Source organism: Pungitius pungitius, chromosome 18 (genome assembly GCF_949316345.1).
Source record: "Pungitius pungitius chromosome 18, fPunPun2.1, whole genome shotgun sequence".
NCBI lineage: Eukaryota > Metazoa > Chordata > Actinopteri > Perciformes > Gasterosteidae > Pungitius > Pungitius pungitius.
Genome location: NC_084917.1, coordinates 15308951 through 15328935, shown reverse-complemented (window position 1 = coordinate 15328935; position 19985 = coordinate 15308951). Strand labels below are relative to the sequence as shown.

The 19985-nt window shown below is 41.7% G+C and overlaps 2 protein-coding genes across 5 annotated transcripts in view; both read left to right on the top strand.

The window, feature by feature from the left end:
• pam (peptidylglycine alpha-amidating monooxygenase) overlaps positions 1–11752 on the top strand; it is a 30131-nt gene extending 18379 nt beyond the window's left edge. For all 4 annotated transcript variants that reach the window (XM_037483929.2, XM_037483931.2, XM_037483928.2 and 1 more), the window contains 11 exons: positions 1269–1398; positions 1740–1856; positions 2002–2074; positions 2408–2618; positions 3298–3501; positions 3883–3998; positions 4939–5035; positions 5283–5333; positions 5936–6184; positions 7329–7388; positions 9817–11752. In XM_037483929.2, the coding sequence (XP_037339826.2) occupies positions 1269–1398; positions 1740–1856; positions 2002–2074; positions 2408–2618; positions 3298–3501; positions 3883–3998; positions 4939–5035; positions 5283–5333; positions 5936–6184; positions 7329–7388; positions 9817–9995 (1487 nt within the window). In that variant the 3' untranslated portion in view covers positions 9996–11752. The remainder of the gene's footprint in view (positions 1–1268; positions 1399–1739; positions 1857–2001; positions 2075–2407; positions 2619–3297; positions 3502–3882; positions 3999–4938; positions 5036–5282; positions 5334–5935; positions 6185–7328; positions 7389–9816) is intronic.
• Positions 11753–13438: 1686 nt separating this feature from the next.
• Positions 13439–17356, top strand: june (JunE proto-oncogene, AP-1 transcription factor subunit). Its single transcript, XM_037483935.2, has 2 exons — positions 13439–14113; positions 15435–17356. Exon 2 carries the CDS (start codon positions 15564–15566, stop codon positions 16590–16592), a length of 1029 nt encoding a protein of 342 aa, XP_037339832.2. The 5' UTR covers positions 13439–14113; positions 15435–15563; the 3' UTR covers positions 16593–17356.
• The last annotated feature ends 2629 nt before the right edge of the window (positions 17357–19985 follow it).

The following is a 19985-nucleotide window of genomic DNA, read 5'->3' as shown; positions in this document are numbered from 1 at the left end:
GAGGTAGTTGGTGATGATGGAGTAGTGGTTGTGATCGATTTTGGTGGAGATGTAGAGCTGCATCGTGTCGTCGTTGCAGTGGAAATGGAGACCACGGTGGATGTTGACAAACATCGACGAGGATGAAAAGGAGGGGGCCGAGTAATGAACCTTGGGGGACACCTGGGACCAACTTTTTATTTATTGATGGTAATAAACTGTTGGTGGTTGAAGAGTTATGACTAGAACCAAGAAAGAGCTGTGCCAGTAATGTGAAGGGAGGACTGAAGGAGGGAAGGAAGATGGAGTGATAGATGGTGTCAAAGGCTGCACAAGCAGTACAGTAGTTCAGGAATACTAAAATCCATTGAAATACATATTTCAAATACAAGGAATAGAAATGCTGCCCATCTCTTAACCATATGTAAGAATACATAATTCCAGGCCAGATAGGCTCCTGAGCAGCTGTGAAGAGGTGGCTGTTTGCTAAACCTTCCTTTTCACTGTCTAGACTGCTTTTTCCAAACTAAGGACTGCCTCATGAAAACCAGAACAGATAAACAAAACAACACACAGTCAAGTAAGGTAGTGGTCAGATGACATATGCTGTCGGATATGTTATCACACTCTCTTCCCCATACTGACATAGTACTTTTATTTATAGTGCTTCAATGCTTCGTTGGATTTATGCTCAGTTCGCATCAAACTGAGAAGTGCATCATGATGACGCTGCTTCCTGAGCTGCTTCAGACCGACCAGCAGCCAGTTTGATGACCTGTTGTGTCGCTCGTGGCCTGCGTCTCTCGGTTAGACACAAACTAACGTACAGGCTCAGGTACAAATTGAAAGTGTTCTCGCGGCCCAATCGGGGGCCGTGGTCCTATGGTTAAGAATCACTGCACTAGACTGAAACCAGGCCAGTGAACCTTTAGTGTGGAAGAGAATGAAAATGTGTGCCGATATTTGAAACGCTTTTCTTGTCCCGTCCCTACGTCGTGGCTGCTTTTCACCCAGCCATTTGAACATGGCTGTTTCATTTTGTATCAAATTTGAAAAGTAATCAAATCAAATAGATCTGTGAATCCTTTTTATTACACAAACAGACAAACAGAAGGCCATGGATCCTCTTTGATACCGTGTGTGTGTGTGTGTGTGTGTGTGTGTGTGTGTGTGTGTGTGTGTGTGTGTGTGTGTGTGTGTGTGTGTGTGTGTGTGTGTGTGTGTGTGTGTGTGTGTGTGTGTGTGTGTGTGTGTGTGTGTGTGTGTGTGTGTGTGTGTGTGTGTTGTAGACTACCATTTGGAGCAAATCTCAACCTGGCCTCAGAGTTCTCTCCAGCTGGGTCAGGTGTCAGGACTTGCCCTGGACTCAGATGCTAACTTGGTCATTTTCCACAGAGGGGACCACCGCTGGGGGGCAAGGTAAGTCGCTTCTGTTATGATACAATCATTTTTGGAAAATAAACCAATTCTTCCTTAAAACAGAACTTAATGAGATTTGTTTATCTGGAGATCACACTATTTTACTACATATTTTGAGCTATGGCCACACCACTAAGTTTTTTTTTTTTACTTTTGCGACATTTCATGGATTCCAAACATTTACGTTTTTTTCCAAACCCTCAAACAGAGTAATTTGATAACAGTTTTAGTCTGAATTGGCAAAACAAGACTTTTAAAAATGAAGACTCAGACATCCAAGAATGCTTGAAAGCAGTTCAAATGAATGTGGAAGAATCTACAAAGAAAATCTTTTTTTTTAGTTCTTTTAACAGCCAGGCGAGATACCAGCAGAGGTCCCAAGGTCCCATTCAGCAGTCCACTATTTTGGTTGTGGACCCGGCCAAAGGCAACATCCTGAAGGCGTCTGGCAGAGATATGTAAGTTATTGTATGCTCTAATTTTCATTCTTCTGATCGCAAGTGCTAAACACAGAGACAAACTGGGATTGTACTTTACCTTTTGCACTGTTGTACATACTGTAATGGAATCCATCTTATAATAATTCCTATCCTGATGATGCAGGTTTTTTTTGCCGCATGGAATAACAACAGACAAGAAGAATAATTACTGGGTCACCGATGTGGCTCTTCATCAGGTAATGTGCATCTGAATTAGATATATATATATATATATAATATATTGAATAACTGGCACTAACTTTAAACAGATGGACATTGTCCAGTGTCCTCAAGATAATATTATAGGGGAAACTGACATAGAAAAATATATTACTTCAACAATTCTTATCGATGACCGTCAATGGTAGCCTAATTGTTGACGGATTATTGTTTATTGTAAATTTAAAATTTTGTTTGTAAACAGTACTGTATGTCTGATGTTAATGTATTGAGAAGAGATTTAATACATGGATGAAATCTACAAACGTAGGATGAAGTAGCACCAATGAATATTTCTGTCAACCCATCAGGTGTTAAAAGTGAGCAGTGATGGCAGAGACACAGTGCTGCTGGCACTTGGAGAGGCTTTCACGCCAGGAAGTGACAACAACCACTTTTGCCAGCCCACTGATGTGGCGGTAGACACTGAGACTGGCGACATCTTTGTGTCTGATGGCTACTGCAATGCCAGGATAATGAAGTTCTCCGCTGAGGGGAAGTACATATTTCAGTGGGGTGCAGGTAGGGATCTGACTCTACACATGCACAAACACACAAAGCTTCAAGAAAGCTGCAAAGCAAGTCTCAGAGGACACGGAGCGTTTTCAGTATATGCAAAATGTATTTTATGTTTTGATTTAATTATTTATATTCCAGTAAAGCCAACCGTATTAATGTACCCCCTTCTTGAATAAGCCTCTACATACAATCTGTTGCTGTCAATTACCTTTAAAGGACTCATACTTGGTTTTAAATGAGGTCTCTCTGTGTTCACTCTTAAGTATCACGTGAATTGTTCAAACCTGTATCAGGGATAAACATTATCGCCTGCCCGGGGCGGTGTAATGCCTCACTTGCAAAAATAGCTTTGATCTTTTTTTATTAAAACATGCAACAGGAAGCTCAACAATAATGCCCTTATATCACCAATCTCTAATAATAGATGCTAGATGATGAACATGAAAGCTAACTTGCTGTTGTTGACAGCTCAGTCTTCCATGGTTAAAGAAGCTAACAGCATACACCCAACAAATCAAGTCATTCGTTCCCATCAAACTGCACAGAGTAATGCATTGTGCGTCTTCTCGAGTCCCATCCAGGAGCTGTTCCCAGTCACATGCTAGATAATAGTGAATGAGGCCAGTCGTTTTTGTGTGGATTGCTAGCATAGGTTATGATTGTCATGTTTTTCCAACTAAAGGCTCGTCAGAAAGGAAGAGGCGCATTCCATTCCGAATCCCCCACAGCCTGGTGTTCCTTCCCGACAGACAGGAAGTGTGTGTGGCTGACAGGGAGAACGGGCGGATCCAGTGCTTCATAGCCCAAACTGGAGAGTTCGTCAAGGAAATCAGGAAAGAGGAGTTTGGAGGGGAGGTGTTTGCCATCACCTACAGCCCTGCTGGAGGTGAGTTCATGGACTGTTGGTAAACTGAAAGCTTGCTTTATCATCAGTGGCAGTGGGTCGATAAAAGGCAAAGGGGCGTCGCCCCTCCTGGAGCACCCCAAAAAAGAAAACATAATATTAAATTTACATGTACATTTACAAATGTAAATGTACATACATGTGTTTTTCGAATATAGAATTTAAATTGACATACATTTATATGTAAAGGTCCCGCACTCCAGCTTTAGTAAATGTTATTAAGTTATGCACAATTCTATTGAATTAATTTAATCGGAGGTGCCTTACAATTATTTGTGTGTGTGTGTGTGTGTGTGTGTGTGTGTGTGTGTGTGTGTGTGTGTGTGTGTGTGTGTGTGTGTTTGTGTGTGTGGAAAAATGAAGATGGCTTAATTTTCGCAGTAAACGGGGACTCTCCATATCACTCAAATCCACTCCGAGGTTTTGTAATAGATTATTCAACCATGGATATTTTGGACACCTTCAATCCGGAGAAAAAGGTAATGGCACGCCCACATACACACAGACGCTTCCTAGCTCCACTAGACTGAACTAATGGTGGAGGCTAGGATTTCATGTAGAGGACATTTCACAGTGTTTAAGAAAAAGGGCGCCATTGAGCATGTCGACTATTCTACTTAATTTACCACCTTGGAAGCTAGCCAGACCATTTTCTTCAGGTTGTCATGAACTTTTACGGTTAACCCCTTATATACCTTAACATCACCTGTACAATCCTTACCTCTAGGTGTTTTGCACTGTTGACAGAATGTGGGCCAGTGTTTTTTATCATAGAGCTTGTAGTTAGATTCCTGTGTCCACTTTTCTTCTTTGCGGTTCCTAACTTCTGGTTGGACCGTGTCTTGCAAACCCCTTACACTTACAATCCCACTGTTGACTGCTTTTTAAAAATAATATGTATTGGAGCCTTTTGCCTTTATCACAGTTCAGCCAAAGTTAGTCACAAAATGGGAAAAATGAGGGGATGGTCTGCAGCAAAGGTGAGATGCTTCTTTGCTGAAGTTCTCATGGGATGTTCAGTCCACATAAAGCTTGGGTCACCCATGTTCCACAACTATATTTGACCATGGTCACAATAACACACATATGGGAATTTCTCTCTAGTCATTGTTGATTGCTTTTGCTATTTTCTATTAGTGTAATTTGGCAGTTTGAGGCATCATTGTACTAATGGGTGTCAGGCTTTTTTAGCAGATTAAAAGCACCTGCCAGGTCTGTCCGTCTAGGTGTTAAAAACTAAACACATTTAAAACAAAATAATAACAATCCAGAAAATTCCATTCATATATATTAATATAAACTGTATAAAATACAGATTTCTGGTGCAAACATAAGGGAAATTTTGAAGACACAGGGATTTTGGAATAATGTCCACTTCAGTTGCCTGAAACATTGTGCTGTATTTTCATTCATTTGCAGGAATTTAAAATGCCTCACGACATAGTTGAAACCAGGGGTGGAAGCGTCTTTGTTGGGGATGCCGGCAGTGGATCAGTCTTTAAATTCACCAATGCGAGTAAGCTCAGCTTCATTAACTGTGAGAAATATAAATACATACATTTTCTCCTGTGAGGAATCCATCTGAACTTGTTGTTTTGCCTCAAGTAGAATTCACCAGATATTGGTGAGAATTTAGAAATGATCAAGTCCTTTATGTTGTTACTTTGTAACTGAACTGTATATTACATTTATCTGCCGTTTTATTAACCAGTATCAACCACTGGATAGAAAACATATTGTCTTTTTTTCATGTTCATTTCAAGAGTCACATCGCTCTGTCAAGAAAGCTGGAATCGAGGTTGAGGAACTTGATGGTAAGTATTGTTGAGCCTCTGCTAAAAGGCTCCAGCCTGGACCTCAAGGCATCACCCGGCATGCACATGAAAACACCCGCATGTGTGTTGTGGTGTGGTCTCTATTTTACAAAGACAAGTTCACCTATAAAACTTAATCAAATGTAGATTCCAAATGTGAGCAGACTTTGTAATGCTCCAGTAATGTTTCAAGCTCCTTCCCTCTTGAGGAATTGAGGAATCAATCAAATCATTGGTGGTTTGGACGCAAGTCCAATGTGTCCTCAGGCAAGACACTTAACTCCAATATGCTTCTGTTGGGGTGTTTGAATAGTTGTTAATCTCCTAACCCCCCAGCACAGTTGCCCCTTCCTTTAGGGTCTGAATGTGAATGTGCATGGTGTGTGTAAGTACAAGTTAATATGCAATTCAAACAATAACTGCTGTCACTCTGAAGTACAAGTACACATAAGTAAGTGTGGTGCAGAGAGCAAACTAAATCCTTTTATGAATGTGATGAAAATAGCATCCCTAAATGGTTTGGGTCCTTCTGCTGTGTGGCTCATCGCTCTTTTTAAGAAAATAAGGAACCATGGAGTGGAAACCCTGTTTTCTCTCTACAGAAATGGAGACATTTGTACAAACCAAGGTGAGGCCGGAGCACAACGTGTCAAAGACAGCAGCCATCCAGGAGAAGCAAACCGTGTCCCTACAGCCTGAACCTGAGGAAGAGGGAGAAGAGGAGAAGAAGAAGAGTGCAGCCAAGCCGGGCAGAGGGCAGGGTGTTCTCCCAGCTATCATCACCACCCTGCTGCTCATCCCGCTGTTGGTGGTCATCTCTGTCGGAGTCTTCATCTGCTGTAGAAAAAACAGTATGTATGAGCCATTAATAAATCCATATTAGGCAACAAAAAGGTCTTTTGTATCCAATATGGGCTTAGAATAGAAAAGGCAGTGTTGTTTCAGGAAGTCCTGGGCAGTGAAGTCTTACATCCCCGAGCACCCCGACATGTGTGCTTGGTGTTGACATGCTTCCTGGTGGTCTACGCACACGACACAGCAGACAAACCCCACCGCCTCTCAACATGTTTCTTTTTGAATAGCCTCCTACATTTGAATATTGTCTGTTAATCATGGGTTAGTGGAAAAAACAAAGTGTTCATCCCTTGTCTCCCCCAAAAATGGCGGCCCACCCCGCCCTGCTTGGCTGCTGTTACTAAGGCACTAAGGCTGTCTTGTCAAGCTGGATCACGAGTAAAAAGCAGCAGCAGCAGAAGAGCTACAGGAGGCCCAAAAGGAACAACAGTAGGATTTTGTAGAGACTCCTCCTGCTCCTCGTCCAGGACCCCAACATGACTTTGTTTGAGGTGCAGAATGATCACTGTAGTGCTCCCGTGCCATGTCTTGTGGATTTAGCTTTTTTTTTTTTTAGTGTATTTAGTCTTGCGCCCTGTGACTGCTCTTTCCTCTACCTGGGCACACTTTTACATATGTCAGTGTGTCAATAAGGAGGACTTCATACAAAATATAAAGTCATCCTTTTTGATTAAATGCATTTCATAGAGAAAAGCAGACGGTAAGTTTTCTTAAAAGTCGTTAATTCCTAACAAACATATTTTTTTATTGCGAGATTAACGTTTTCTTAAAACGGGGTGGATGAGTAGCTGCTGAAAGCAAAGAAGAAATAGTAACTTACCTTTTATTGGTAACCTAACTGTTACGGTTCATTGTTTCTGAAATAAAAGGCCTGACTGCTTTGTTCACAGCAAACATGAAAAAAAGAAAAAACTAAGCCATTGTTTAACTGCACTTGTTTTTTTTATTCAAATAAAACATTTGCATAAAGCAAGCCAATCCACTTTTCCATGTTGATAAGAGCATTAAAATGAAAAAATAAATATACAAAGTGACATTTAGAATAGATAAAAATGTGTTATTAATTGTGATTAAATATTTTAATAGTTTGACAGCATATACGGATACATGTTGTAGTTATTATATATTGTTTGTTTTCAGATGCGTGTGAGATGAAAACTGAACCCAGTTCTGTGAGAGGGATCTTGGGAAAAATAAGAGGTATGTCATTTAACATTAAAAATAGTGCCCTTTACTCAATGAATTTGTTTCTTTACCCAGGTAGGGTCTCATTCCCCCTACACTTCAAGTTGTTGCTCTTGTTAATGTATACTATAAATATACTTTTAAATGACCAAGCCACTGCTTGTCAAATCTCTCGAACCCAACTTCAAACCAGGTTTTGTTGAAGAAAACAATATTACGCATTACTAAATCTACAAACACATGAGTAATTATAGAAGTGTATATGTTGATTCTTATGATTAATTAGTTATTTTTTTGTATTTCTATTTGGTTATTTCTATTTTCTTTCTCATTGGTATATACACTCACCGGCCACTTTATTAGGTACCCCATGCTAGTAACGGGTTGGACCCCCTTTTGCCTTCAGAACTGCCTCAATTCTTCGTGGCATAGATTCAACAAGGTGCTGGAAGCATTCCTCAGGGAGTTTGGTCCATATTGACATGATGGCATCACACAGTTGCCGCAGATTTGTCGGCTGCACATCCATGATGCGAATCTCCCGTTCCACCACATCCCAAAGATGCTCTATTGGATTGAGATCTGGTGATTGTGGAGGCCATTTGAGTACAGCGAACTCATTGTCATGTTCAAGAAACCAGTCTGAGATGATTCCAGCTTTATGACATGGCGCTTTATCCTGCTGAAAGTAGCCATCAGAAGTTGGGTACATTGTGGTCATAAAGGGATGGACATGGTCAGCAACAATACTCAGGTAGGCTGTGGCGTTGCAACGATGCTCAATTGGTACCAAGGGGCCCAAAGAGTGCCAAGAAAATATTCCCCACACCATGACACCACCACCACCAGCCTGAACCGTTGATACAAGGCAGGATGGATCCATCCTTTCATGTTGTAGACGCCAAATTCTGACCCTACCATCCGAATGTCGCAGCAGAAATCGAGACTCATCAGACCAGGCAACGTTTTTCCAATCTTCTATTGTCCAATTTCGATGAGCTTGTGCAAATTGTAGCCTCAGTTTCCTGTTCTTAGCTGAAAGGAGTGGCACCCGGTGTGGTCTTCTGCTGCTGTAGCCCATCTGCCTCAAAGTTCGACGTACTGTGCGTTCAGAGATGCTCTTATGCCCACCTTGGTTGTAACGGGTGGTTATTTGAGTCACTGTTGCCCTTCTATCAGCTCGAACCAGTCTGGCCATTCTCCTCTGACCTCTGGCATCAACAAGGCATTTCCGCCCACAGAACTGCCGCTCACTGGATGTTTTTTCTTTTTCGGACCATTCTCTGTAAACCCTAGAGATGGTTGTGCGTGAAAATCCCAGTAGATTAGCAGTTTCTGAAATACTCAGACCAGCCCTTCTGGCACCAACAATCATGCCACGTTCAAAGTCACTCAAATCACCTTTCTTCCCCATACTGATGCTCGGTTTGAACTGCAGGAGATTGTCTTGACAATGTCTACATGCCTAAATGCACTGAGTTGCCGCCATGTGATTGGCTGCTTAGAAATTAAGTGTTAACGAGCAGTTGGACAGTTGTACCTAATAAAGTGGCCGGTGAGTGTATATTAAGTCACTCACACGTTAAAATATGCACTTTTAGTTATCAATCAGAGCATTTTGCACTGTTCTAAACGATTCACTATTCTGCTTGATAATAGAGAGAAAGCCCAAATCAATGAATCCATACCAACCCCAACCCTAACCCTAAAAATATGATACAGTAGCTCCTGTCATCAGTTTATGAATGGGTAGGACTGGGTCCATTCATTTGTGTAATTTGATATATCCGGGGAAGTGGATTGGACTTCAATTACATAATAATCCAATATGGCTGTGAATTTGAAAGCAAATTGTCCTTCGCAATCCACTCATGATAGACTATATATTATGTATTGTAATGTGATCCGACTGATATTGTAATTAGTGCTGGGCAAAGAGGAAAAAATAATAAAAAAATCGATTAATCACATGATTGTTCTGTGATTAACAGCTGGTAAAAAGGGAACCTTACGGATGTTTTATTCAGTACTAATCATAGATAAATATTCCAGTATCTTATTTGTGGTATCGTATCGAAATATTTTGCCAGGTATAGTATCAAAGTCAGAATTTTGGTATCGGAAACAACCCTACTACCTGGATACTACCTCAAAAGGTATTGTCATGGTCCCTGAGCAGAGAATACCCTGAGCTGAAATGCACTTGGAGTAAAAAAATGCTATGTTTTATTAAAAATTTCTCAATTTCTCACTTTTAATTTTTTTTAATTAAAACTTGGTTCAGGTCTTGGTATTAATGTGGTATTACTACTTCTACTTAATCAAAGGATCTGGATAATTATTCCACCATTGGTGGCTCACTTAACATTAGATTTGATTAGTGTTTTTGGAAACTGTACAAAATCCTGGTTCATGTGATGCATGTGTTTTTCCCTCTTACAAGGTAAAGCTGTGGGCGGGCTGAACCTGGGGAACTTCTTGGCGTCCCGTAAGGGCTACAGCCGCCAGGGCTTCGACCAGCTGAGCACCGAAGGCAGCGACCAGGAGAGGAACGAGGGGGACAGCAGTGATTCGGAGAACGAGGAGTACTCCGCTCTGCCACCTCCTCCGCCCTCGTCCTAGGTGCCAATCCTCTGCTTACATCGCCAAGATGTACGTTATTCATGTGTATAACTGTTGTGTTAGCTGCCAATCTCATTGTTTATATAATCCAAAAATGGTTGTATATAAAAGCTTAATTTGGGAAATCAAAGTAACCTTCATGAGATTAACCTGCTGACTTGATTCAGCCTTGTTGATAAAATTCTGACATAAAACTATGACAGATGGTTTTCCCCAAGTCCAACTGGCCTCTGATGTAATTATGAGCACAGAGTCCTGGACAAATGTTTGAAATGTGTGGTGTCAGATTTCGCCTTAAGACAAGAAAAACACCATTCAAGGGTTTTTCTTGAAATGAGCATCAGGGATTTGAAAAATATCAAAGAAATTCTCCAAATAAGTTATTTTTTATTTGAAACCGATGAAAACTGATCAGCTGGATTTTTTAATGTTGATTTATATCAACGTTCCAAAATAATCATTAGACACAGAAGTTCAATATCCGAAATGTAAAGTTTGATTATTATTAATTTGTAGTCAAAGAAACCTGTTTCACAACCTGAAGGGTTGTGTTGTCATGGCAACACTGTGAGCATCACACTGTTTCTCCTGGCGAAAAGATTCACTTCGGCCTGCCTGGTGCGCATTTAATGAAAATCCCTTTTAATCACTTACTGTCAAGATCTACTATTGGATTTTAACATCAATATTCCATTTCCAAATTTGCCTCAAGAAAAACCTAAAGTCTCCTGTTGGGTTTATTTTGCTCTTCAAGGTTTTAATTTGAGTCAGAGCCAAACATGAAAATACAGTTTTTTCATTTCATCTCAATATCTGAGTATGAATTAAGTCGAGCAGGATTAATTATGGATGCATTTTGATCTTAAATATAAGTAGTTTAATAACCACGCTGATATAGCATATTGTTTAGGCTGTTTAGTTTACCATACATCTATTAAATGTAGAAGAGCAACACACAACATTTAGTTCAGTAACATTTCACTTGTATTTTGTGCCTTTTCTCATCTGTATTTTGCCTTTCTTAAGCATTTGCCATTACAAAATGTACCTGGGATGAGAACAACTGCGGCTGCTAAAGCTACTACTGAATTGCTTTCTCTTCCATTCAAGGGAACAGAAAATGGATATTATTATATGTATATTTATGTCTGTATATTTGTGTGTGCACAATGCCAATCAAGCAGCCAAGTCTCAAGCACTGTAACTATTACATCAATCTTACAAACTTCCAACATTATGAAGAAACTTTGCTCACAATTGAATACTGAGAAACATGTTTCACTCAAATCTACACCATAAGTCATGAAAGTAAATCTGAATTAAGGACATGGGGAGCACTTATAAGAATGCAACAGTTAATGTTAGTTGATAAAAGCTAATCAACACACACAGACACAGAGTCAACCCACAAATGGTTGCGTATGAAGTTTGTTGCTTCCAAATATTTGGTTTAATTCTGTATTCTCGGGTTCCTTTTAATGTCCTCAATATTTCATCAGATATTCTTAAATTCTGTTTACGTTTTCTCAGACCATTAAATATTTGTGTTTCTATCAATAATTATTCTATGTACCGAATCTGTATTTGTCATACACTTTGTATGAAAGATTTCCTTAATGGCATGCGCGAGAAATAGCATTCCCAATGTTGCAGTCACGTGTGGGCTATCTGATATTTATTTTGACACACTGGTTTTACTGCAAGAGTACTATTTTTTAGTAACTATGTTATTTGTGTAATAAAGTATCTGCAAAGCATCACATGATTCAGCATTTCTCTTTTGCAGTGTTTGTTAGGCCGGTCTCGGAGAAACCTGAGCGCAATATAATGCATAATATTTATTTATTGGAACCATCGCTGTAGAAATATACGTCAGGCCCAAACCAATAAACCAATCTCAATCAATACTCAAATTTACCTGGAGAAAACCAGATGTACAAAAGGGACTTGTCTACCCTTCACTACCCGACTGCTTGTATTTCCCCTGTCAGGCTGTTTCCAGGTCACTACAATGTCTTTTCATTGATTCATTGACTTGAGTATTCTCAAAGTATTTTCTTTATTAAATGTCCTCAGTTAATGTTTCTTTATCACAGTAAACATTTACATTCTGCGTAGCGGTACTTTATTGGAAGTTATGAATCAAGATAATTGTTGCACAATGTAATTTATCTTCACAAAGTTGTCATTGGGTGTGGTAGGGGATCCAAGACCAACAAATACCCAGATGTGACTCGCCCCAGCCGTTTCATCGAAGATGTATTGGAACAGTTTAGCATTTTTTGGAGAGCCAAATACCCCAGAATGCATTTCACCCCAGCAACACGTAGCAATGGCGTAAAGTTTTGAGGTTCGCATTGTTGCCTCACAGCCAGAAGGTCCTGGGATTCGCCTCAGTTTGTAGTACAGTGTTGTACAACTATAGTTAAGTTGTTGAGTTACAGTTAGACAGAGGGCCAGATAAATCAGTAAAAATGACCAGACGTGTCTTATTCAGTGGGCAACTGAGAATAAGTGCATATTTCATTTTTTCAAGACTTCGAGGCACCAGGAGAGTGGTAAAGACAATAATATCCTTCTGTTAGGTGCCATATACGATGGGTTTGGCTGGGATTCCAAAGGCTGCCACAAAAGGGCACTGTTGTACCTTATGCCATAAAACTGGAGTTAAAATATCAAAAATATAGCGCCCTAAATGTTCTAGCTGAGGATAGGCCCAAAACATGTGCACTAGATCTGCTTGAGGACAATCATGGTTTCCGGGGCTATCTGATAGTCTGCTGTTACTTAAGTGCATCCTGTGGACCACTTTAGTGCACTACGATTCTTTTGCTCTCCTTATTCTGCTCAATTATTTGTTGTGCAGTTGACGAGTCTCGCTGTGTGTTGGTTGCTAAGTAACCAGGAGATAGGATATATCAATTTGTATGTGCATTACATGGCGTTTAGCATTTAGCTGACGCTTTTATCCAAAAGGACTTCCCATGTTTTTTTTGACGTTTATAACCCACACCACACATTGCATGAGGGCACCCAGGGAGCAGTTGGGTGTCTTACTCAGGGATACTTGCAGCACGCAGGATTCAAACCTCCGTGCACCACCGTCACCACCATGGAAGTAGCTTCGGTGTGCTGTGTTCACGAAGATGCTGTTGTTTGGAAGCTGTTTTCTTAAGATCAACAACCTTACGATTGGTAATATTTATGTGCAGACTTGTTCAAATGTTAGCAGGTATTTCTATTATTATTTCATTTTGGTTAAACACGCCTCTGGAATACTGGAGTAAAGTACTTAAAATAGACAACTAGAGTAGTATTGACAATCATTTTGGAGGTTTTTGTCAGATGATGCTGTGTGACAATGTATAACTGACGTCAAAGTCATTTGATTGATTTGACATGAAAGATAAATGTAACTCGCTGAGCGAGGCTAAGCGAGCAGGAGACAAATGTCCCTGTCTCATTAGTTCTGTTTGCAGGAAAATATCATCTGTCTATAATAATACTAGTAATTACTAGTTATTATTAGTACCATAAGAATAATTACACATGTTATTATGATTAGAATTATTTTTGTTGTCATTATTGTTATTTTAATTATAATTAAGACCAATAAAATGAGAGGGAGATACAAAGGAATAGACAGAGAGAGAAAGGGAGAGAGAGGGGGAGAGAGGTAGAGACCCAAGGGGAGAGAGGTAGCGGTAGAGAGAGAGCAAGAGCTAGAGAGAGATGTAGAGAGAAAGAGACAGAGGTAGAGACAGAGAGACGGGGAGAGAGAGAGATGTAGAGAGACAAAGAGAGGTAGAGGTAGAGGTAGAGAGAAAGAGAGAAGTAGAGAGAGAGAGGTAGAGAGACAAAGAGAGGTAGAGGTAGAGATAGAGAGGTAGAGAGAAAGACAGAGAAGTAGAGAGAGAGAGGTAGAGAGACAAAGAGAGGTAGAGGTAGAGATAGAGAGGTAGAGAGAAAGAGAGAGAAGTAGAGAGAGAGAGGTAGGGAGACAAAGAGGGAGAAGGAGAGAGAGAGAGAGAGAGAGAGAGAGAGAGAGCAGGCGTGCACTGGATATCTGACTCAATCCGTCTGTTCTTGGATCATTCAGCAGCTTTCTGCCTCTTTCTGTGAGTATAACCTTCAACAAACATCATTATTGTTGGTTTTAACTCCCAGTTACCTTTAGATACCTCGTCTTCAGATGTCTTGGATGATTTTATTGACCCATCAGGTGTGAAGTTACCGGGAATGTGAACGTAATTAAAGAAGATTCCTGACAGATCAGAGGAGTAGAGAGATGGGAAAGCTTCATTACAGAGAGGTGTTCACTCCACAGGAAGGATTATTATTATTATTACATCAACCTGTAACATCTCCCTAACTGATCATGTATTTTGATTGTAGGATTTGCAAAGTAACTCTGACTTTCAAATAAATGAAGTAAAAGCTAAAAATGCCTTTAAAGTGTAGTGAATAAGTACAAAGCAGTGGGAAATGGAAATGCTCGATCCCTTTGGACAAATACAAGAAAACGCTGTAATTTCATAGTTTTCCCAGCAGAGAGCACTGACTTTGAATTTGGCATAGATAACAGCTCTGATATTTACAAGATAGTTTTAGATTAGGAACGTTCATGATGCATTATGTGTGTTATAATCAATAAGTGTTCCGGGGAGGCAGGTAGCATCAGAGAGGTCAAAGACCTCACACCTCATCACTGACAGAAACCGAGCAACTGGGGATCATCAGACTCATTTCAATTTACTGTTTGACTGCTTGCGCTATCAAATATTTTTCTCTGAATCAGTTAAAACAATACTAACACACACATATGTATTTTCTAATCCTCCTGTTCACTTTAAACTTTTGTACTGTTGAACTGGCCACAAAGAGATTCCATCTTATTGCAATTTCAATTAAAAGCCCCGGTCCTTATCTTGTGTAAATATTTAAAAAGTTAAAGAAAAAAGAAAGGAAAAATGGAATTATCTTCCAGTCTTTCTAATAAATCACTCCCTGTTCATGATACTATCCTTGGAAATCTTTTGTTCATGTTGCAAGACACCAGCGGCAATCAAATTCAATAAAATCACACCCAAATATGTTTTTTAATGCAGCCGTAATTGCCCAAAAGATTTACACTTGTGCCAAGGTTTTCTTCTAAAATAGTACCTCAGTGAAGATTCCCTGACTCTTATTCTATAGAACCATAGGAGCTGGGATGGAGCCGCTGCAGATGATGGAGGATTATTAATAAAAGCGGAAATAAATTGTGATGATTTTCTATTAGTAGAAAGTGAAATTGCAATATAAATGAATCACACGATGAATAAAAAACAGAATCACACTCACACACACACACATATGTTCAGCAATACCATTCGATGTTTCAGCTACACCTCTGAGTTTACACCTCAGTAATCTTTCCTCCTCCTCTTTTTCCTGCAGGCACTGGCCGTCTCTTCTCTTCGTTCTACCTACATCCTCAAGCCGCCGGCGTCAGTGGAATGTTTCAATCCCCTCTGATATTTAGGTTAATCTGATTATGAAAATTAACTTTGAGACTCTTCTTCATCAATGACAGCCAAGATGGAGACTCCTTTCTACCACGATGACTCCACCGTCGCCGCTGGCTTCAGCCAGTTCGCAGAATATGACCGTTACCCAGGAAACAAGGTACTGATGAGTAAGAAGGCCGTGTCCGTGGTGGCCAGTCATCATTTCCCCAGCAGTGGGGCAGCAGGAGGGAGAGTCATGAACCACCACAATGCTGGGCTCACCTGCAATAGCTCTTTAATGACATCAGTTGTGCCTTCTGCGGACGTTAGCTTGCTAAAGCTGGCATCCCCCGACCTGGAACACCTGATCCTCCAGTCAAACCAGGGACATGTCACCACCAGCCCCGTGTCAAACTCCAGCAATCCCTTCACATACCGCAACCAGGCCACCAACGAGCAAGAAGGATTTGCTGATGGCTTTGTCAAAGCACTCGCTGACCTTCACAAGCAGAACCAGCTGGTAGGAGGCGCTCACATGTCACCGTCCTCACCCTCCAGCGTCTCCCTGCAAGCATCCTATCAGAGGAGCCTGATGCCTGGAGGAGACATGCCTATCTACACCAATCTCAGTAGCTACAATCCAGGCCACCTGCCATACCCTGGGGGGCAGATAGCATACGTTAGTAGCTCTGGCCAAGGCGGTGGTGGAGCCCCTCAAACCCAAATGCGAAGCCTGGACACCCCTCAGATCGTCCCCGAGGCGCCTCACCTGCCGGGTGACTCCATGTCTCCGCCCTCCCTCGCCCCGATTGACCTTGAGACACATGAGCAGATCAAAGCAGAACGCAAGAAGCTCCGCAACCGTATTGCAGCGTCCAAGTGCCGCAAGCGAAAGCTGGAGCGTATTTCGCGGCTGGAGGAGAAAGTGAAGGTTCTGAAGAACCAAAACTTGGACTTGGCCTCCACCGCTGAAATGCTAAGACAGCAGGTCACACAGCTCAAAGTGAAGGTCATGAGTCACGTCACAAATGGCTGCCAGATCGCTGTTGCTTTGGCCGCTGCCAAGTCAGGAGAAGGACGCCCTGGCAGCGAGGACTCAGGCTGCTGAGTCAACTATACAGGGAGGAGTTTAAGAATATACAAAGTTCAAATTTGGACAATTTGAATCTGGACAGCAGTTTGTTTTTTTAAAAGCTGGCAAATGTGACTTGAAGAGAACGTGCATTTGAAAGGAAGAAAACACATTAATTAATTGATTTCCAAGTTTGCAGCACATGTCATGACAATATTCACAATTATTAGGTGTGATTGCGTTACAGAAAATAAATTAAAACAGTGGAATTTTTTTACCACAATATTATATATATTATATAAAGACATTGTTTTAGTAAATTACCTGTTTAAACTTTTTTTATACTGCATATAGATCTCTATTTAAAATAAAGTAGCAAAAATTGCTCAAACCAGAAACAGTGTCAAGCAATTCCATTACCTTTCGAGGTAATGAGGTAATGGAATTGCTTGACACTGTTATTCAAATTATTATGACTTTTGATGAACGGCACGTATTGTTTCAAAATATCTTAAGATCCTTTAAATCCAGTTAATTGCTCAAAATGACCGATAATGAAGAAGTTTTTGTTTGTAATCTGATTACTGTAAACTTATTACGTTTTCTTTTACTACAAGTCCGCTATGTGAGTTAACAAAGCTAAAGGACCACCACATTACATTACTGAAGTTCAGCTGTGTTTGGCTAAAATACAGTGAGTTTCTTAGCTGTCCTTACATTTTAAAGTACCTTTTAATCACGGAATGGTTAGAAGTGCCATCGGCTTCCTTCTTCCCCAAACATCAGTTGTTTTATTTGGTTGTTGGGTCGTGAAAGCTTTTACTTTGTCTAAATTTTTCAGGAATGACCTCTGTGAAATAAAATATATTTTTTAAATAGACTCATGAACTGGGCTTTTGGTATGATCTTTAACTCAACAGCAAATAAGATGACCATTAAACTGTATCTATCATTTGGACAATGATTTTGCAGCAAAAAGCCAACAAGGAGCACTGACCAAGCTGCTTTGCCAGCTGTACAAGCTGCTCACTTTAGGAGTGAGAATGGGTTCATACTACAATAGTGCTTAATGGTACAATTATTTAGTGAGGAGGGTTTGAGGGGCCATAGAGGGGACTTTGGGGGTGTACTATTGTCCTTGAGGATGAAGTATCATTAGAGTCTCTACTTTAAAAGCATTGCTTTGTTTTTAACTGAACAAGAAGTAAGTAACAAGTAAATGAGTGAGTAAAAAATAATTAATTCAGTTGCAATCAAAGCTGTAAGCAGCATTGGTCATGCTCTATTACATGTGCATGCAAGGATGATTTCCCGACCCTGATTGGAGCTGCCATGTATTTCTGGCAGGTTTTAAGCCTTGAATATTTAGAGTGTACCTCTAAATATCATCCTAAATGTAAGCCTGTAAAGATAGGTAAAACAAGTGTGTGTGTGTGTGTGTGTGTGTGTGTGGGAACCTGCTGTCGCATTTGTAAAATGACAGACTGTCAAATTAAATGTGGAACTCAAAAATTACCGCTGAGTGAGTCAAACCAGGAAGAGTCCAGGAGAAATGGCAGACTGTATACATCGATGTGGAAAAGGTAAATAAAGAACTTTAAGATAAATAAATGTAAGCTAAAAGTACTGACCCAAGTAAAATATGGTTGGAATAACTACAAGTTTGTTAAAGTACAGCATCAGGGAATACACATTCAATTCATACAAAATTAAAAATGACCAAATTACTTGAATTTAAGTGTACCTATTATCCATGTGCCTATCATATTTGGTTGATCTAGGTCAAATGCACAGTAATAGCTGCTTTGTCACTATTTTGTATGGGGCGCTATTGAAGCTCTGATGTATTAAAATCATATCGGATCATTTGACGTTGACCTGATTTACCTACAAGGAGAAATAAGGCAAAATATAAATGGTAGAAACATGATACATATTATTGTCTTTATGATCAGAATGTTATGACTCACATTTGGAGCAGATTCGACAATGTAAGGTCGATTTAAAACAACTTCCTGCTTCATGGCAAATGATGTTTTTCTGCAGTCAAGCCGTGTATACATAGTGTAGTAACTATTGCCATCCACTTCAGGGGTGCGTGGTCTGTAATGAGGGTGAATTCCCTGCTCCACAAGTAACATCGTAGATGATGGATGGCCCATTTCACGGCCAGACCTTCCTTCTCGACTGTGGCATAGGTCTTCTCGTGTGGCAGCAGCTTCCGGCTGATGTAGGTCACCGGGTGTTCGTCCCCGTCGACATTCTGGTCCGACTGCTCCAATGCCGGTACCAGAGGCGTCCGTGTGGAGGACAAAGGGCTTCGAGAAGTCAGGGGCCACCAATACCGGTTCCTCCACTTCACATGGTGGGGCAGATTCTTCCGGGTCAGTTCGTGGAGGGGGGCTGCGACTGTGGCAAAGTTCTTCACAAACTTCTGGTAGGAGCCCACTAGCCGGGGGCCCCACCGCACACCAGGTAGCGCAGCGTGTGGTGGTCGATTGCCTGTTACGGGCACTTCCTCGCCCTCTCCGCCAGGCAGCCGGCACCCCACCAACATCGAAGAGTTGGTAGAGGCCATCGAGCTGGCGGAGGCCACCCAACGCCGGGAGGTTGGAGAGAGAGAGCTGTTCTTTCCCCGCCGGGAAACCTGGGAGCAACGCACGCCGGAACGTGTCCAGCGACCAGTAAGCAGGCCGGCGGTTTCTGGCCCGCAGGACAAACCTATGACCACCGAAGCACCACGGACCCCTGGACAGGCTTGGCTGACTAACTGTGCCGGGCGCCACCGTCCTGCCTCCTCGACCCGAGCCCAAAGCTCGCCTGCCCATCACCTGCATCCACGGCGATACCAGGGATGTGCCGTCGCGGCGCATCACCATCACGGCGCTGCCCGGAGCATGGCCGGTGGAAGTGGGGATTGTCAGGCGAGCTTTGGGCTCGGGTCGAGGAGGCAGGACGGTGGGCCTGACGAGGGTGACCGCGCTGCCCGAGTCCAGGAGGGCGAGGAATGGTCGGCCACATATCCTCACTTCCGCCCGCGGGGCCTGTTTTGGAGTCACCGCGCCCCACGACGAAAAGGCCCCGACGACTCCCAGCGCTGCTGGCCTCGGATAGCCCCAGGGAGGGTGAGTCATCCCACCATAACCCTAATCTGTACTTTGACCTCTTCCAGCAGGTGTCCGGGGCTGGGGGGTTCGCCAGGGAGCAGCACAAGGATGATCGCCTAACGCACTGCTGGTCCCAGGTGAGGGTTGCCAATGGGAAGGAACTCCAACCAGCACCTCACCCCACGCCTCACTTTGTGATAAAGAACGGCCTGCTTTTCTGTGTCGCGCAACGAAGGGGGAAAGAAAAAACCCTGCTGGTGGTCCCACGGACAAAGACTGAAGCAGTGATCGAACTAGCGCATGCGCACCCCATGGCCGGCCA

Bases quoted from the DNA above. Each gene is read 5' to 3' on its own strand.
- june (XM_037483935.2), top strand. From the start codon at position 15,564: ATGACAGCCAAGATGGAGACTCCTTTCTACCACGATGACTCCACCGTC.